The sequence below is a fragment of the Falco peregrinus genome, chromosome 2, assembly GCF_023634155.1.
Source record: "Falco peregrinus isolate bFalPer1 chromosome 2, bFalPer1.pri, whole genome shotgun sequence".
Taxonomy (NCBI): domain Eukaryota; kingdom Metazoa; phylum Chordata; class Aves; order Falconiformes; family Falconidae; genus Falco; species Falco peregrinus.
Genome location: NC_073722.1, coordinates 59,008,495 through 59,025,369, shown reverse-complemented (window position 1 = coordinate 59,025,369; position 16,875 = coordinate 59,008,495). Strand labels below are relative to the sequence as shown.

The 16,875-nt window shown below is 43.4% G+C and overlaps 1 protein-coding gene across 2 annotated transcripts in view; it reads left to right on the top strand.

Annotated features, from left to right (window-relative positions):
• Positions 1 to 16,625, top strand: part of KDR (kinase insert domain receptor) — a 32,086-nt gene extending 15,461 nt beyond the window's left edge. Inside the window, exons 19-30 of one of the 2 annotated variants that reach the window (XM_027779300.2) lie at positions 1,132 to 1,245; positions 2,488 to 2,576; positions 4,309 to 4,465; positions 5,950 to 6,050; positions 7,375 to 7,497; positions 7,645 to 7,756; positions 8,147 to 8,246; positions 8,358 to 8,463; positions 10,343 to 10,494; positions 13,910 to 14,006; positions 14,109 to 14,197; positions 15,052 to 16,625. In XM_027779300.2, coding sequence (XP_027635101.1) covers positions 1,132 to 1,245; positions 2,488 to 2,576; positions 4,309 to 4,465; positions 5,950 to 6,050; positions 7,375 to 7,497; positions 7,645 to 7,756; positions 8,147 to 8,246; positions 8,358 to 8,463; positions 10,343 to 10,494; positions 13,910 to 14,006; positions 14,109 to 14,197; positions 15,052 to 15,271 — 1,460 coding nt within the window. In that variant the 3' untranslated portion in view covers positions 15,272 to 16,625. Of the gene's footprint in view, positions 1 to 1,131; positions 1,246 to 2,487; positions 2,577 to 4,308; positions 4,466 to 5,949; positions 6,051 to 7,374; positions 7,498 to 7,644; positions 7,757 to 8,146; positions 8,247 to 8,357; positions 8,464 to 10,342; positions 10,495 to 13,909; positions 14,022 to 14,108; positions 14,198 to 15,051 lie in introns of both variants that reach the window. The other variant, XM_027779299.2, reaches the window with a different exon arrangement.
• Positions 16,626 to 16,875: the final 250 nt, after the last annotated feature.

Sequence of the window (16,875 nt, the reverse complement as noted above, 5' to 3'; positions counted from 1 at the left end):
GCCATTAGATAGGAAAAAATCAAAATGTTTGTACCAATGGTGTATACAAGTTTAGCTAAACAGTTGGTGTCATGAAGCAATGATTAGGGAAAGTACATGCCTTTCCCTCATGGATAACTGGAGCAGTGCAATTGTGGTTTCTCAGCCATTGCTTGTAGATCTATGCAGGTTCAGAATATAAACTTGCTCCTGCAAGCAGTTTGCATGTGTCCATTTCTGTCTTATGCAGCCTGGTAGGGAGCTTTCTGCAAGCGTCAGACAACAGCTTAGGCATGCTCCAATGGGAGTAGTTTTGTAAAACTTCCTTCTCACTTTAAATCATATTACAGTGCCTCACATTCACCACAGAAGTAAAAACTGAGGTTCACAGACACATTGTTTCTGAAGTGAATGTAGCTGGGGCAGCAAAATGGGATTACCAGCAGCTGGGGGCTGTACCCTACCCTGTGCTGTACTGGAGGAAGGGTGGGAAAGCTGGGGGATTTCTGACAGTACGCTGTGAGCAATTGCAAGCGCAGGCAAGACCTGTTGCAAACTCATTGCAATGGGATGAGCATGCAGGAATGACAATAAAAACTGGAAAGCCCAGTCCCTCCAGCTTCCTAGTGCTCAGGCAGCCTGCAGAGAGCTGCTTCTGCTGCCAGTCTCTTCCCACTGCTTCAGCCCTTTCCTCCTCCCCTTCTACACCTATGGGATGAGGACACCAGCCACATCTCCAGGTTTTTGGTGCAGTTTGGCCCTGGTCTTATCTCCCACAGTCCGTGGACTCATTGGACCCTTAGCATGAACTCCAGCAACAGTGACTGTGGGCTATTCTTGGTTAGGAGGGCCAAATGGCAGAGCACAAACTGCTCAAAAAGTCTGTAGGAAAAAAGATGTTTGCTAATTTGTTTGTGTCCCTGTTCTGATGTACTGCCCTTGCCAAACTTTGGAAAATGTTTAAAAGCAGAGCAAACCCAATCCTGTCATGCATGTGCCTAGCTTTCATCAATGTCCTGCAGTACACCTGACCCAGGCTACCAAGGAGCAAGATTTCTCACTAGATGGTCTGGAAAATTAACAGAAGGGAATGCAGAGGGGAAAACCCCTCTGTCTGTGATGCTCCTGATCTGTGTTGTTTTACCTCTGCAGAAGGTGCAACTCATAGTGAGCACAGAGCACTTATGTCAGAGCTGAAGATCCTCATTCATATTGGCCATCATCTCAATGTTGTCAATTTACTTGGAGCCTGCACAAAGCCGGGAGGTGAGTAACTTCTCAGCAGGTGGGAAGCAGCTAATGAAAACCCTATTTCTGCCTTTTCTGCTGCATAGAAAATGGAGTTTCAAAATCAAATGTTGGAAGAAATTCTTACTTTAAAAAAAATAAATTTCTGGTAAGTGTGAGCAGGTCCAGAGGTTGAATAAGGGCTCAGAAGCCCTGAGTTCTACATCCAGCTCCATCCCTTAGTTGTTCTATCACTTTGCTTTTCTGTACCTCAGATCCACTTTTATAGTGGACACCCCGCATGTGACAGACTTTGGGTCTGAGTCTAGCACCAGATTTAACAAACTGGTCTTATTCTTGTCTAACAAATGGCTACATTGCAACTGCAAGTTGTGACTTCCCTCACTCTCTTTGGATGGGCTGGGGGTGCCTCTGTGTGTGTGTGTAGGAGGGAAGACTGCGCTTTGGAGTCCAGCTCTAGGTGGATGAACCTATTTTACTTTATAATCAGGGACAGATGTTTTGTTTAACAAATCCAGCACTGCACATTAATTTGGAAGAAATTCAATGTAAAGTAGTTCAGTAATGATTTTTCAGGGAAGCTGACTTGTTGGCTTGTTCTGGGATCAGAATTTAATTTGTCAAGTTCCTTAACAGAAGTGCAGTAGTTGAGGGAAACATAATCCATAAAATATTTCTTTCTTTGTTTATTCCACAATAAAATAGGGATGGCCAGTATCTGGAAGCTAGGATGGAAGTGTATCATTGTAGTGTATGCCTATATGAAGCAACCTGAGCATGAAATCCCACATTTGGACTGTACGTCAAGGAATCTATGTCTGAAACCAAGATTCTTGTTTTAAATTTTTAGGACTTAAGCTGCATTTTAGGACTTAAAGTGCATTGATAATCTTGTGTGTACTTCATTGCAGATGAGGGGTTAATTGCACTGAAGTTCATTCAGATATGTATGTCACATCCTTACAATGTCAATTAGTGTGGGCAGTTATTAGCACTTTAAATATAAGCATACCAGTATACATTTTCACATATGAAATTAGGCCTGTGATTTTCAAATGTGCTTTCTTTTCCTTGCTTATACAGCAGAAAAGGAATTATTTCCCTGGTTTGATTAGGTATTTTTTTATTACCAGTATTTAAAAAAACCCTTGGATAGTAGAATGCTTTTTGAAATGTATGTATTTCTAGCCAAAAATTATGCTGTGAGATAAGGCGGGATATAAATGGTCTTTCTAAAGAATTGCTTTATGTGTTGTGCAGGCCCACTCATGGTGATTGTGGAATATTGCAAGTTCGGAAATCTGTCAGCTTACCTACGGAGCAAGAGGAGTGAATTTGTCCCGTACAAGGTAAGGAGTCAAGGCTGAGGCTGACAGTGTAACGTTTGATTCGGTGGGGTTTTTCTGTACACGATGTTTCTGTTTCTAGTGCAGACTGAAGTGTCAATCCTTGGGGACGTGGAATAGCTAGTACTTCTCACGGGAATAAGAGATGGCAAAGACATCAGAGGTCATCTAGTCTTTCCCCTGGCCCCTGCAATGTAGCTATTTTGTTATTGTTAGCTTAAAATGTGCAAAGGAACTGGGCTTCCACTATTTCCCTTGGCAGGTTATTCTATACTTGGCTGTATCTGTCAGGAAGTTTTTTCTGATTATCAGCCTGAATTTTTTCCTTTCTTAGTTAAGCTCCAGACCACCTTAAATAACTGCGCTCCCTGTTTAGTGTATACATCTATCAGATATCCATAGGCATCTTCTATCGTGTGATTATCCTTCCCACTGTCCCCTTGGCTCATTGCTGAACCAGGCTATACATTTTATTTGCTGTTAGTCATTTTGTATAATTGGTGTATCTCATGAGTTTAAGTTCAGCTTTTCACCTCCCAAACTTCTGCAAGGAGGAGCTCCATCACAGCACCCCCTTTCTGCACCCAGGTTTGAAAGGAGGGGGAGGATGGAGGCCGGCATTTTCAAATTCATTTCTGGACACCTTTGAGAGGGGGCCTGTTTTCTGGAGGGGGTTGTGAGGATCCATCCCCTCCAAGGATTGGATTGCTGAATGAGGATCATGGCTGTGTGTACCCAGTGCTGAGCATCATGCTCAGGACCCTACCCGTTTTCACCCACAGCCAAGAGGGAGGCCCCTGGGCTATGTTCCACCATGCTGGTAGACCTGAGTCTTCCCGCAGCTGCTTTGTTTAGATCAGAGCTCCTTCCAACTGCTTGTCAGTTCTCCAGGGGGTTATTTTTCCTTATTCTTGGAGTCATTGTTTACTATTTTATATTGGCAAAGACAACTTGCTGCATCTTCTTGTGAGGTACAAAGGATGAACAAATATTTGAGAGGCCTTGAAGGAAGAGGCAGGGTTTCATGAGGGTGCTGACCCTTGCTTATACAAGCAGTGAGGATGAGAATCAGTGACGGAAAAAACCAGCCCTGCCGGGGGAGAAAAGTCACCAAACTGAAGCAGGAGAAAATGGAAACACAGTGGAGGAAGCTTGTGGGGCTGGCATCCTCCCTAGAGGCATTCGGTGGCATAGAGGAAGAAGGAAATAAATCAGATTTTGAGGGCTGCTAGTGTTTTAGCCAAGCTAGAGGTTTAGCAGAAGGGCCTTTGCAGCAGCAAGATGGAAAGCCATAGTAGTACAGAGGGGCTTGAGTGTATGAGAGGGGGCTCAGCAGCATCCACGTGTGCTTCATGAGTGGGTGGGTACCAGGGGGCTGAGAAGGCCGGCTTCTCAGTGTGCATTTATTCCCCAGCATGTGGAGATGTTGCTGGGGGGTGGCTGGGAGGATGCTGGACTAGGCTAAAGCTGTGCTGTGGAGTGGCAACGGGTACTGGAGCTGGTGAGCACATGTGGCCGTGGGTTGGGGTTTGCCAGTGCTGTCACCATGCCAGCCTGGTGCCCCAGCCAGAGCTGGCCTGGAGCAGAGTGGCCGATCATGCCAGTACTGGGCTGCCCTCCCTGCCTTCAGAGGGGCCCATGGCACAGACCATGCGGAGCGCCATTGCCTCTCCCAGGGAAGCTCCTGGCATGCTTTCTGCTTCTGATTTCTCCCACCCTCCCCTCACATTCCTAGACCAAAAGTGCCAGGTGTCGACAGGGGAAGGAGAACTACGTCGGAGATGTCTCCGCAGACTTGAAGCGACGGTTGGACAGCATCACAAGCAGCCAGAGCTCAGCAAGCTCTGGCTTTGTGGAGGAGCGCTCCTTGAGTGACGTGGAAGAGGAGGATGGTAGGATATGTCTTTTCTTGGTATTAGAACAGCTGTCATTGGTGGCAGTGGCAGCTGATGAGGGACATTGGGGACTGTGTGATTGCCAAAGCTCCCTCAAAGCTTGTGCAGGGTGTTTCCTAGATAACCAAAGTTCCTAAGCTATGGTTATGTAGTTCACATCCCCAAACACTCAGCTGAGTCCCAGGTAATGTCCTATCTGAAAAGGTGGTATTTTTAGTGCACCGCCTTTTGGAGATCCCTCTGTTTAAATGTCCCAGTGTCTTCAGGGAAAATCGAAGAGCACAAACTCCAAAGGCAGTGCAGAGAGGGATGCGCCAGGGTGCTACCTGTATTTCCTCAGTGTTTACGCAGAAGTTAAATATCATGAAACCCCATCTGCTTCACTGCTTATTAGCAGAGAGGTTTATCTACCTTCCCTCTGTACAGGTGGTGTGTCAGGAACAGGAAACCTGAATTACCCAAAGCCTCTCTTGGATATACACACCATCTGCAGTAGTTTCACAGATGCATTTGCTGTGTTCTCCTTTGGCAGAGGTAGCACAAAGTGCTCAGTGCTGCCAACGTGTTTCAGAGACCACTAATTTCATCAAGCAGTGGGATCAGACAGGTCAGGAGGGAGGCTGTAGCTTAGTCGTCTGTACCTTGACTTCTACTAAAAATCATTTAATGCAAAGAAAAACATCAGTATGTTAGCAGGGAGGATGATGCGGTTTCAGTGCGCTCCTAATAGGTAATGTCAGGCATGCACTTTATGCATTTCCACACCATTTTGGTCCTTTTCAGACCTCTCTAGTGTAAACACTGACCTTCTGAGCTGGCATGACGTAATAAGTATGTAGACCTAAAGCAGGTCTTGAGATGAGGGTTTTAGCCACCAGTGTTGTAGCTTGCAGTAGATTTCTTCTGAAAATCAAGAGCTAAGCAAAGTCATTGAGTTGTTTATTTCGGCAGGAACTAAATGCCTAGGTATCTTTGTTGGATACTTGAGTACATTATTCCTCCAGGTCACTAGAGGATGAGGGAAGGCTTCTTCTACCCTAAATTAGCAGGGCTTTTTGCCAAATTCAAGTCTTTCTCCCCATGACATATTCTTCCCCAACAAGGACTAGGTGGGGCCTCACTCTCATTGGTTTCCAAATTCATCTGCTGAAACCACAGCAAGCCTTTCCTGGCCTAGGAACTTGTGAGCTGAGGTTTGGTTGTTTTTCTTTCGGGACTGTTTTTCAAATCTTTCCACTGGTGAGAACTCTGGAAATAAGCAATGAGGCCTGAGGTATAACCCATCATCTTGAAGTTTATTTTGCACAGGGCTGATTTGGTGTAAAATGGGTTGTTAGTGATAATTATACAGCCAAAAAGGGACTCAGTTTGCTCCTCCAGTTCAATGTAGCATAAAATCAAGATGGACTTCTACCTAAGAAGCACTTATGGGTGAAATCAGTTTCAAAGGGCATGTTTGACCATCATCTGATTTTTTTCAGCTGGTTCTGAAGACCTTTGCAAGAACCCTTTGACCATGGAGGACCTCATCTGTTATAGTTTCCAGGTGGCGAGGGGGATGGAGTTTTTGGCTTCACGCAAAGTAAGGAACTTCTCTGGAAGAGTGGCATGTTATTTATTTGACTGTAGGAAATAGTGCTGTAGGTCTATAGAAGGAAACAGCATGTTCATCTCTGGACTAGCAGCCATCTGCAACACTTTCTTTTTGCCCTAAGACATAACAAATCATTAATACTGTAGAGTGAAACAGTCCATGCATTTATTGACACAAATGTTGGTGATCTGTATAGCGTTTGTGGGTCACCCTGGTTCATAGAAGAATGAGTAAGTAGTTGGAGGAGAGGAGCTGACTTACAAAGATGATTAAAGGAATTAAGGACAAATCCCTAGAAAGCAGAGCTAAACGAGAGTAAAGAAGTTTACTCTGAGGAGGGTGCCTGTGTCTTGTGCAGTGGAATTGGAAGGGCAGTGTAAGGAGATGCAGTGTTCACCTGTGAAACTTCATGGATGACTCCTTGGAGAGTCCCTTGCCAAGGACACTCTGGCAGTCAATAGCAGCTCACCTGAACTTGGCCTTCGAGGAGTGCTTTTCTGCAGTTTGATCCTAAATATGTATAGCACATTTTTCAAAGGATGTAAATTCCAGCAAGAGCGAGGAATAGGTTGCAGTTGTAGAGAAACAAAAAGTACTTAGAAATGGGAAAAGGAAATAGAAGCGAGGAATACAACTGTGCTCTAGAGTGCAGGCGAGGTGTTCAAGAGCAGATTCCAGAGTCTTTTCTAAAAACATGCATTTGTCTGCATTTCATACATCCTGGTTGGTGTGTGTATGTATAAATATGTCTTCCCAGGTTCTGCACTTCCATTCCGTACTAGAAGCAAATCTTCAGCCAGTTTCAGAGCCTGGCTTTTTACTTGAGTTTTGAGTCTTTGGGTTTTGGCTAAACTGTTGTTGTGAATAGGTAAAGGCATGAACTTTTCTGTCTGTAGTTAAGATTAGTTTGTGTTGGATCAAATCAGCATTTTAGCATGGTATGTTTTTCAGAGAGTGGAGTACACAGATTTGAATGAAGCTAAGTAAATCTAAAGGTAATCAGATCTGAACTTGTTTTGTGTCAGCTTCTTAGGATAATTAATTAGCTAACTTCAAAGGCCCTCTCTGCACAGTGGATAAACAGATGTATGTTTAGACTTGGGAACGCAAGTCTCCCTGAGCCAAATCAGTTGTGACCATCAAAAAAGCACTTAAAATCAGTAACTGTTGATGCTGAGGTTCCTTTTTCTTAAAAGGTTTTAAGAATTATCTGGCCTTTGGGCGTAGGAGAGCACATATGTGAAAGAGATCAGCCCTGTGGACAGAGCTGTGACGACAGGCGGCATATGAAGTTGTTTACTTCTCTTTGCAGTGCATCCACAGGGACCTGGCTGCTCGTAATATCCTCTTGTCAGACAATAACGTGGTCAAAATCTGTGATTTTGGCTTGGCTCGAGACATCTACAAAGACCCAGATTATGTCAGAAAAGGAGATGTAAGTTTCAGATTCTCTATTTGAGAGAGAATTAAGATGAAGTCATGACACGTTTTTGTTTGTTTGTTTTTTCACCTTAAATCACTTTGTGGAAACTCAGTGTTTTGCTAAACTATGATACCTTTTTGTTTATGGAAATGCTTTCAGGCCAGACTACCCCTGAAATGGATGGCACCAGAAACCATTTTTGATAGAGTATATACTATTCAGAGTGACGTATGGTCCTTTGGAGTTCTGCTATGGGAAATATTTTCATTAGGTGAGTCACCATAATTCTACCAAGCCATCTTAAATTTTAAACAACAAAGTCTGAAGAAAACAGTCACAGTGTTCTTGGATCCTCTAGCATATCTTTTTTTCACTTCTTGAAAATTTCCTGTTTATTTTCTCTATCAAAATAAAATAAATTTCCTTAAAAATGCAAATGTACGAACATGGACTTGAAACGCTTCTTCATACAATTTCAGTATGTGATGATGTGCCTCATTTACTCAATCAGTTGCTGTTTCCATCATAAATATAAATTGTTTGCACATCCAAATGTACTAAATTACCTTATTAACTCAGGCCATAGCGAATTATTTGTTTGAAAACCAATCCCAGAATTCAAGAGTCTAATGCATTACAGTTGCTGTTGCTGTCATTTTAGGCGCGTCGCCGTACCCTGGTGTGAAAATTGATGAGGAATTTTGCAGAAGACTGAAAGAAGGAACAAGAATGAGAGCACCAGACTATACAACACCAGAAATGTGAGAAATTGTTCTTCCAGCTGCACTCATTTACCCCACAATAATAGCGGATGCTGGAGCAAGCACCTGCTCGCACCTTGCTGGTATTTTACTGGGGTTTGTCCTTCCTAGGTACCAAACAATGCTGGATTGCTGGCATGGAGATCCTAAGCAGAGACCAACTTTTTCAGAGCTGGTGGAGCACCTGGGGAATTTACTGCAAGCCAATGTCCGTCAGGTACATGAGATGTATTCTCTGCTGAAACCCTCCTGTTTCGCCAGCCACCACAAAGTCTTGTAGTCAGGTACTGCCTGCTGGAGCTGTGAGGAGCCTGGGCTTCTGACACCACTCCCGTTACTGACTGGCAGTCGGGGCAACTTGCAGAGAAGGATGACTTGGTGGGCAGAAGAATGCAGAGGTCTGTTGTAAAAAAAAAAGCCGCTTTGCCCTGCCAGCAAGGGCTTCCCCTGACACCACTGATGAGCTTACTTAGCTGTCTTGCTGGGGAGTTGTTGGCACAGGCTCAGTTCCCTGCGGTGCTGATGATTTCTCTGCATACTGCAGAGGCATTTGGCAGGTAGCTCCTGTTGATCTTACTGTGCCAAAGACAGATACCTTAACATATGTGAGGACGTGGGTTGCAATGCCTTTAATGACTTCTGGAAAATGAGGATAAAGGCAGTTCGCTGCCTGTCAGCAGCTCCATGCAGAGAAGTATAAGATTTGTCTTGTGTGCAAGCACTATAGTAAGAGAGCCCACTGCATGCAGGTGGGGTACATGGGCCTCCCCCCCAGGTTCTCCATCTTGTGGCTCCCTCTTCATGTAGCATGGAAGTGGCCAAGGCCAGGGCAATAGATGTGAGCACACTGGGGGAAGAAGGCTGGATTTGGCCATGTGCTCTCCTATTAAACGAGTTGTCCCTTTCTGAGCTATTTGGTAATGATGGGAATTACCTGCCCTTCCAAACTATGTGTACATAAGGAAACTCAGAAAGGATAGCGTTTCTTCACTTTCCTAAAGAGCAGCTTGAATCTTATGTGTCACAGAATCACAGTCTGGCTGAGTTTGGAAGTGACCTCTGGAAGTCATCTGGTCCAACCTCACTGCTCAAGAAGGGCCACCTAGAGCTGGTTGCCCACTACCATGCCCATGCGGCTTTTGAGTATCTCCAAGTATGGAGACTCCACAACCTCTCTGGGCAACCCGTGCCAGCACTTGATCACCATCACAGCAAAAAAGTGTTTCCGTGTATGTTCAGAACATACTTTGTTTATATTTGCTCATAATCTAGTATGGTTGGATTTTTAGACCCTCTTGTCATGAATGGTAGTGTACTGTGACTATAAAAGACAAAACATGATTTGCTGTCTGATAACTAATAGCTAATTATGCATGTGTCATATTGTAATCTGAAAGGGGTAGATGAAAAAAATTAAATAAGAGGTGGAATCTACTAAAGATTTTCCTTTGGGACTGTAAATACATATGCAGTACCTAAGGATGCGTAATCCATTTTTTCTCTTTATGCCTTAGAGCAAAAAGCAAACAAGTAGAAGAAATTTCTAAAAATGGTGTCCTTGTTATTCACATCAAATTAGATGCCAAAGTACAATAGAAATTTTCCTTTTCTGCTATCTTAATTTCATTTTTTTTCATTTACTTCTTATACTTAATTTAGCCTTTCTTACTCATACACTGTAGTCTAATTCAGTCTCAGTTTCAGTTTAAGTTAAAACTTTCAGTTTAAAGTTTCAGTTTATTTTTTTTCCTCAGGTTCATATTCTTTGTTTCATTGGGTTTTAAACATTACTAAAACCTACATTTTTTATTTCAAAGACATCAATAAAAAGTTCCATTTATACGTTATGCTACAATATGTCATATAAAAAAAAAATCTCATTTTTTTTATCTAAAACTACTTGGCAGTGGTTCTTCTTAAGTTTCCTTCTTTTGACGTAGCTGATCCTGCAAAGGTGGTATAAGGTTTTATAGTTTAATGAAACTATAACTCAAGGTAGCACTGTGAGACTGATGCATTCTCCACATATGTATGTGTAGCTGTTTATTTATCTCAGCAGCCTAAATAATTTTTGTATTTTTTCACTGCATTTACAGGATGGTAAAGACTACGTTGTCCTTCCTTTGTCAGTATCACTGAATATGGAAGAGGATTCGGGTCTCTCTCTCCCAACTTCACCTGCTTCCTGTAGGGAGGAAGAGGAAGTCTGTGATCCTAAATTCCATTATGACAACACAGCAGGAATTAGGTATTTTATATGGTGGACATCCTACTGGGGCCTCTGGGCAGGTTTTGTTCATGCTGGGGGCAGGGAAAATGAAAGGAAGAGACTTCAGCTGCCTGGTCCATATTTAAATTTCTCCATAGGGATAAGAAGGAATCTGTAGTTTTTATAGGAAAAAAATAGTTTCTTACCTCCCCAAACACTAGTGGGTTTTTTGGGTCTTTTTTTTTTGCTACCCTTTCAAGATTTGGTACTCTCACTCAAAAAACCCCCACAAGTTTGTTATTTAGTTCTCAAGAACCAGAATGAATAAAAAGTTTAACTGATCCAGTTCAGTTGTGTTCACACTCTTGTATTGCAGCTCCCTAAAATATTAATGGAGATAGATCTGTCATTGGATCGATTAGATCTGGCATTTCCCCTCCTGAAGTGAAATGTTGGTAAATAGGTCATGAATTGATAGCCAAGGGGAATGCAATCTAAATAGTGTTGTCACTGGTTTTTGTCCACTGCTTGCTTCTGGTGGGCTGCTGGTGCATCCACAATGGACCAATAGTGGTAGATGCTGCTGGGTGTCATGGCAGAAGTGACTTCCCTGATGAGGAAGGAATTTTTTTTTTTAAGTAGTGCTTATGTTGGACCTTGTGAGGACCTCAAGCAACATGAAAAAGAAAGGTATTTTCTCACCCAGTGCTGCCCAAGATCAAATTCAGCCACTTAGATGCTGGGAGCCCTGGGTTGCTTGTTGCAATTGTGGAAGAAGGAGTAGGATAGAAAGAGATGGATCCAGCCATCAGTGCAGAGATGGACTCTGCTGGCAGGTTTCATGTGGTTTCCACAAAGTGGAGCTCTCTCCCTCGCTGCTTGCATTATATCCACCAAACACAAAGAAAGTTCCCAATGATTTTGGGTACTGGAGGATGACATTTTTATGTGGTCCTGGCAAAGGCTAGGTAGGCACAGTGCATTTCACACTTCAGTTGAACTATGGTCCTAGAGCTGAACTCTCAACCCCATGTTTTAGTAGCGGGGCAGTCCAAAATATGAATATTTAGAAGACAAAAAAGCATGATGTAACACTGAAAACATCACAGTTATTTTCCACTTCTAATACTTCCTATTTGGCTTTCTTGGACCCCATTCCTGTTATGAACAAAAGTAAAATCTGTCAGCTTTTTAAAGAGACTTTGAACCTCTTCTGTCTTACAGTTTGACAGGGTTGTGAAAGCACTTGGGGAAACCATGCTAGGAGAGGCAAAGTGGGGAGCTTACGGCATACTTAGGGGCTTTGTTCTTCTGTCCTGGTAGCTGAAAATTATTTTGTAGGCATGGATCTTGCTATACATGTAGTAAAGATTGATTGATCTGTTCAGTAATGTCTTTTTCAGTCTTCATAAAAGTACTAAATACAATCTCTAAATCAAAACTGGAGGAGGAAAAGCAAGCCCAGGGAAATCGCAGAGAATATTAAAGAGTATTTAGATTATGAAGTAAATTAAAATCAGCAGAACCTCCTAATATCTGCCATATTTGACTTAGGAAACAGACAGACAGTTTCTGAACCTATAAAGGTTGTCATTAAGAACAGTCAGGTGAGGTAAAGAAGATTTAAGGAGGTGTGACGATAATGCCTTTTTCAGAAAGAACTAACCCTTAAATCAGGTTAACTTGAATCCTAGGAATGGTCCCAGAATAAACAATCAGATAAATAATGGTAAATGCCTGCAGGAAAATGAAGTAACTAAAAACGTCTGGCATGGATTTGTCAAGAGCAAATCAAGTCACACCAACCTAAGTTTCATTTTTAGGGAGGATAATTGGTCTGATGGATAGCAGGGAAGGTGGATTTTGATCTTCTGGGGGGTATTTTGGGGCCTTTTTTAATGGGACAGTCTGTTAGAAAATGTGAATGCGTGTCAGGAAATACTGTCAGGGTGGCATCAGCTGAGCCCTCACCACCACCAGGCAGGACGTGGGCTCCACGTGTGGCCTCTCTCTGCCTGCACACTCTTTCTGGTCGTGTTTGCAAGTAGCTTGGCTTAACCGGGAGGATCTAATTCATTGTAGCCTATGTAGGCTGACTCTTATCTGGGCTGAGCGAAGGCAGGACTCCCATACCCAGGAGGTCGTTCAGATCCACACCACCCTGGTAACTGTAGTCCTGGCCATGCAGTTCTGTGCCTGTGTGGGCAATTACATGCAAGCACATGGGGAGCTTTCAGACTAAGAAGGCAAGTTGTGGAATGAACTGCTCATTGTTCAAGGTCAGGTTGTCCAGGCGGGTAAGTGGGCTAGATTTTCCATTAGATGTTTTTGGCCCTGGAAGGGTTGCGGGGGGAAGTGAATACTCGCAGAGTAACAGGAGCAGAAGACATGGTCAGTGCAGACAGAGATCTTGAAAGAACTGGTTTTGTTAAGTCTAGGAAGAGAAAACTGAGAGGGAACATAGCAGCAGTTTTTGGTATAAGCAAAGTTGCTCGAAAGAGCGCGATAATTAAATATTCTGTGTCCCCAGCAACAGAAGAAATTTTATTTGCAGAAAATACTTGGGTTTAATATTTGAAAACCATTCTAAAGTGTGGTTGATCACCTGAGCAGGATACACAGGGAAATTGTAAAATTCCCGCCAGTTTAAGTAAATGTGGATTGGAGACAGGCAGGACTCAACATAGCTAGACTCAAATGCGAAATGGGATGAATAATGTTCTTAATTGCCTCCAGCTTTGAGCTTCAAGTGGATGCAGGTTTCTCTTCTAACTCCATGGCTTTTTCTTCAATAGCTGTTAGGAACAGAAATTTGTCCTGTTTAACTGGGGCAACATCCTTTTCATTCTGTATCCACTTAGACAGAAAGCTGAGGGTAGCTGTTTTGTTTACTGTATTGGTACCTCCATGAAAGTCAATTTTATTTCTTTGTCCAATTTTTTTTATGGATGTCATCCTGACCAGGCGGCTTCCTTTGGAGAAGAGCCTTCAACAGAGATGTAGCACTCCCTGTCCTGATCCCCATGGTTTAAGGGCAGCAGGCTGCTGAGTCTGCTGTTGTTGTCTTAAGTCCAACCAGGGGTCTCAGAAGTACAGTCCAAAGGAAGAGACACATGTCTGTGCTCCAGAATTCTCTGTGTATTATACTTCTAAGCAAAGCTTGCAGGAAGTGAAGCCCTCCAGTGTAACTGAGGAAAGGAGCTGTTTTCTCAAAGCCATTTCTTAGGATTTGCTCAGAGATCACGGTTGTCAGGAGCAGAAGGTCAGAAACATGTCACTTTCTAGGCTGTTTGTCCTTTTCAATAAATAGATATTCTGAGGTTTGCATAATATGTTTTGACAAAGGGATTAACTTCTCTGCAGAGAGATAAAAGGATTCTGATATCATTGCACTGTTTGCAGCCAAGCTGTGGATAGTGGACACAAACCTTTTTTTGTTTTCTTTTCTTTTCAGTCAGTACCGGCAAGGTAGCAAAAGAAAAAGCCGCCCTGTGAGTGTGAAAACATTTGAAGATGTCCCTTTGGTAACCACAGTAAAAGTTGTTCAGGAGGTGAATTTGTTGTTTGTATGTCTTCTCCTTCTGTTTATGTCTTCTTTTCTTGGGTTTTGTTTTTATCCCTTGCCATTTAATGCATTTCTAACACCTTTGCAGGAAAACCAGACAGATAGTGGGATGGTTCTTGCATCTGAAGAGCTGAAGACATTGGAAGAGAGCGATAAACAAGTGAAAATACCTTTTAGGTAAGGCTCAGGCTGTGTGTATTGAATATGACCTTTTGCTTGCAGTATGTCAAAAGATTGATTGGTTTGTAAAAGTTTTTAGAAGAAAAAAATCTTTTCTTACTCTGTTTTTAAAAACACAAAGAAAAATTGTGCACTGTATGCCTGGTCATCGTCATTTAGTACCAGGGGAGGAGAAGTAATGCAGCTGTTGGAAGCATCAGCCAGCACTGTAGGAGGGACTTGTATTTATCAGCTGCAAAAGCATCAACCACCCCTTGAAGGAGCTGAACGGGTGCACACAATTGAGCGTATTTGTGAAGGCCTGTCTGCAATGACAAAGAGCTTTTTTTCCTTTTTCTTAAGCTGACTCTTGAGTCTTCAGGATGTACCTGGGTGTATTTTCAGAACATTGTACAGGGGTTTCATTGTGCAGTTCACAGGAAGCACAGTGGCATTGGTGGAGCTGAAACCTCACGTATGCTCTCTGAGAGCTTCTCAGGATATATTTTTTCCAGGATAACTCCAGTGCAAAGAAAGGTATACTGCAGTTACAATTGCACCACAGCTGAAATCTGTGAAGCCTCTCAAATTTTTCTTTCCATTTAATCTGTGGTCACAGTCTTAACTCTTTGTATTGTCATAAGATTAAATATCCTTTTCATGCATTACTAAAGTTAGGGCATATGAACAGGTCTCTACTTACTATCAAAAGCATGTTTAAAAAGGCTTGAAGGCAGTTTTGCTAAGTGCACCATTTTGCTTTGGTTGTTGCTGTGATGGAAAGCAGCTGCCGACCAGGAATCACCCACCTGCCCTCCAGAAGACCGTCTGTCTCCACAGCTCTCAGTCCTGTTTCTGCTTCTTTTTCACAGCACGCTGGTGCCCAGCAAGAGTAACGAGTCCGTCATGTCCGAAGCCTCCAACCAGACAAGCGGGTATCAGTCAGGGTACCATTCGGACGATATGGACACCACCGTCTACTCCAGCGAGGAGACTGAACTCTTGTGCGCCCGGGAGGCTTCGCCCCCATTCTGCCGCGCACACGGGCTGGCCTACGACGGGGCTGTGCCGCTTGCCTCCCCACCGCTCTAGGGCAAAGCCAGTGGCCCCGGGTCCCCCCGGGTTGTGCCTTCCTTGCCTGGGCTGGTGGTATTCAGGTTTGATGTATAGAAAGACGGCATCTGTGAGACTAAGACAAGATGTTTATTTTTCCTGAAGAGGATGTAGAAGCGTCTGGTAGCAAAACTATGCCGTGCCAGGCTGCAGGGCGCCTTCCTCAAGAGACACTGGGCGGCTGAGGGTGCAAAGCCCTGGCCGCTGCATGTGGTCTGTGCCGACCCGATGGCGGTGTGGTGGCCTTTGGGACCCCAGTGACATGCTAGGCATCTGCTTGATGCAGGCAGCAGCACGACGTTCAACTTAACTCTTTCCAGTTGTACGAAATAATGGCACAGCCTTGCTCTTTTTTCATTGTTTTTCCCCTTGTGGCTGGACTCCAGGAAGGAAACAGCACGGCACTGGCTTCTTGTTTCTCAGAGTTAGCCCCTGCTTGCACCTCTACAAACAAAAAAAGGAACCTCCAGCTCAAGGCTCTGGCACTTGCCAACAGCCTGAGACTAAATATAGGCTGGGCTAAATATAGGTGGGAGTGATGGTCTCTGTCCTTGGCAGAGAAGAGAAGCTGCTGTACCAGACCTCAGGAGCTGCATTTGCTTGCAAGACTTGTGCGGTGAGGCTGGTTAGTAGGAAGAAGGCAGAGCACCAAGCCAAGTGACAGGACATGGGTGCCAGGGGCATGCCTCACCTCTGAGGGTGGCTCTGGCCCCGTCCTCCCCAGCACCCTCGACCCATGCCAGGTGCCTACCTCCTTCTGAGCTAGCCTGAAACGGCTGCAGAAAATACACCCCTGCTCTGAATCACCACTGGGGCAGCCTCTACAACAGGTAGAAAAGGCAATGTAATCTACCTTAGGACTACGGGGAGCCCTGTGGTCCTGGTGGGACATCCTAAGGGCACCCTACCTTCTCATCTCATCCCCCTCCCTCAGATGTAGGTCTGACTCTTTCACTTTGCAAACTCAAAGTCTGTTTGCAATGGCAGAGATCTCCGTTGATGTGTTCTTGGGAATCCGTGACTGGTTTCATGGCAGCTCTGATCTTCTCTGAGTGGTGAGATTGTGCCTAGTTGTTGGACAACTTCTTACCTGTGTCCTTGTAGTCCCAGAGCTCTATTGATAGACACAGCACAGGCTACAAGATTTGAAAATGTAAAGCTATTTCTACTGAGTTCTTTTTTGTATTTTTATAATTATTATTTTTTTGTTTGTACTTACTATAATGTCAAATGCTGGGAACCATGAATATAAGGCATATACAGTATTTATAGCCTCTTTATGTAGAAATAAATGTAATATATTAAAATACAAATATATATATTATATAATGGATATTGTACTATTCACATTTTGTATCAGTGTTCTGTAGCATTACAAGGGTCACAATTTTTAATAGCTAAAACTTCACTTTATTAAAAGGGACTGGAAATTTAGAGGTGAGGGCTACAAGTGGATCTGTTTGCTTTTCTTGCATGTATTTTCTTATATCCTTTCTGTTGACAGGGAAGCTTATCATGTGCTACTTATTTGAAGTAATTGCATAAATAACTAGTTATTTATACCACTGTACAGGTCTATGAAC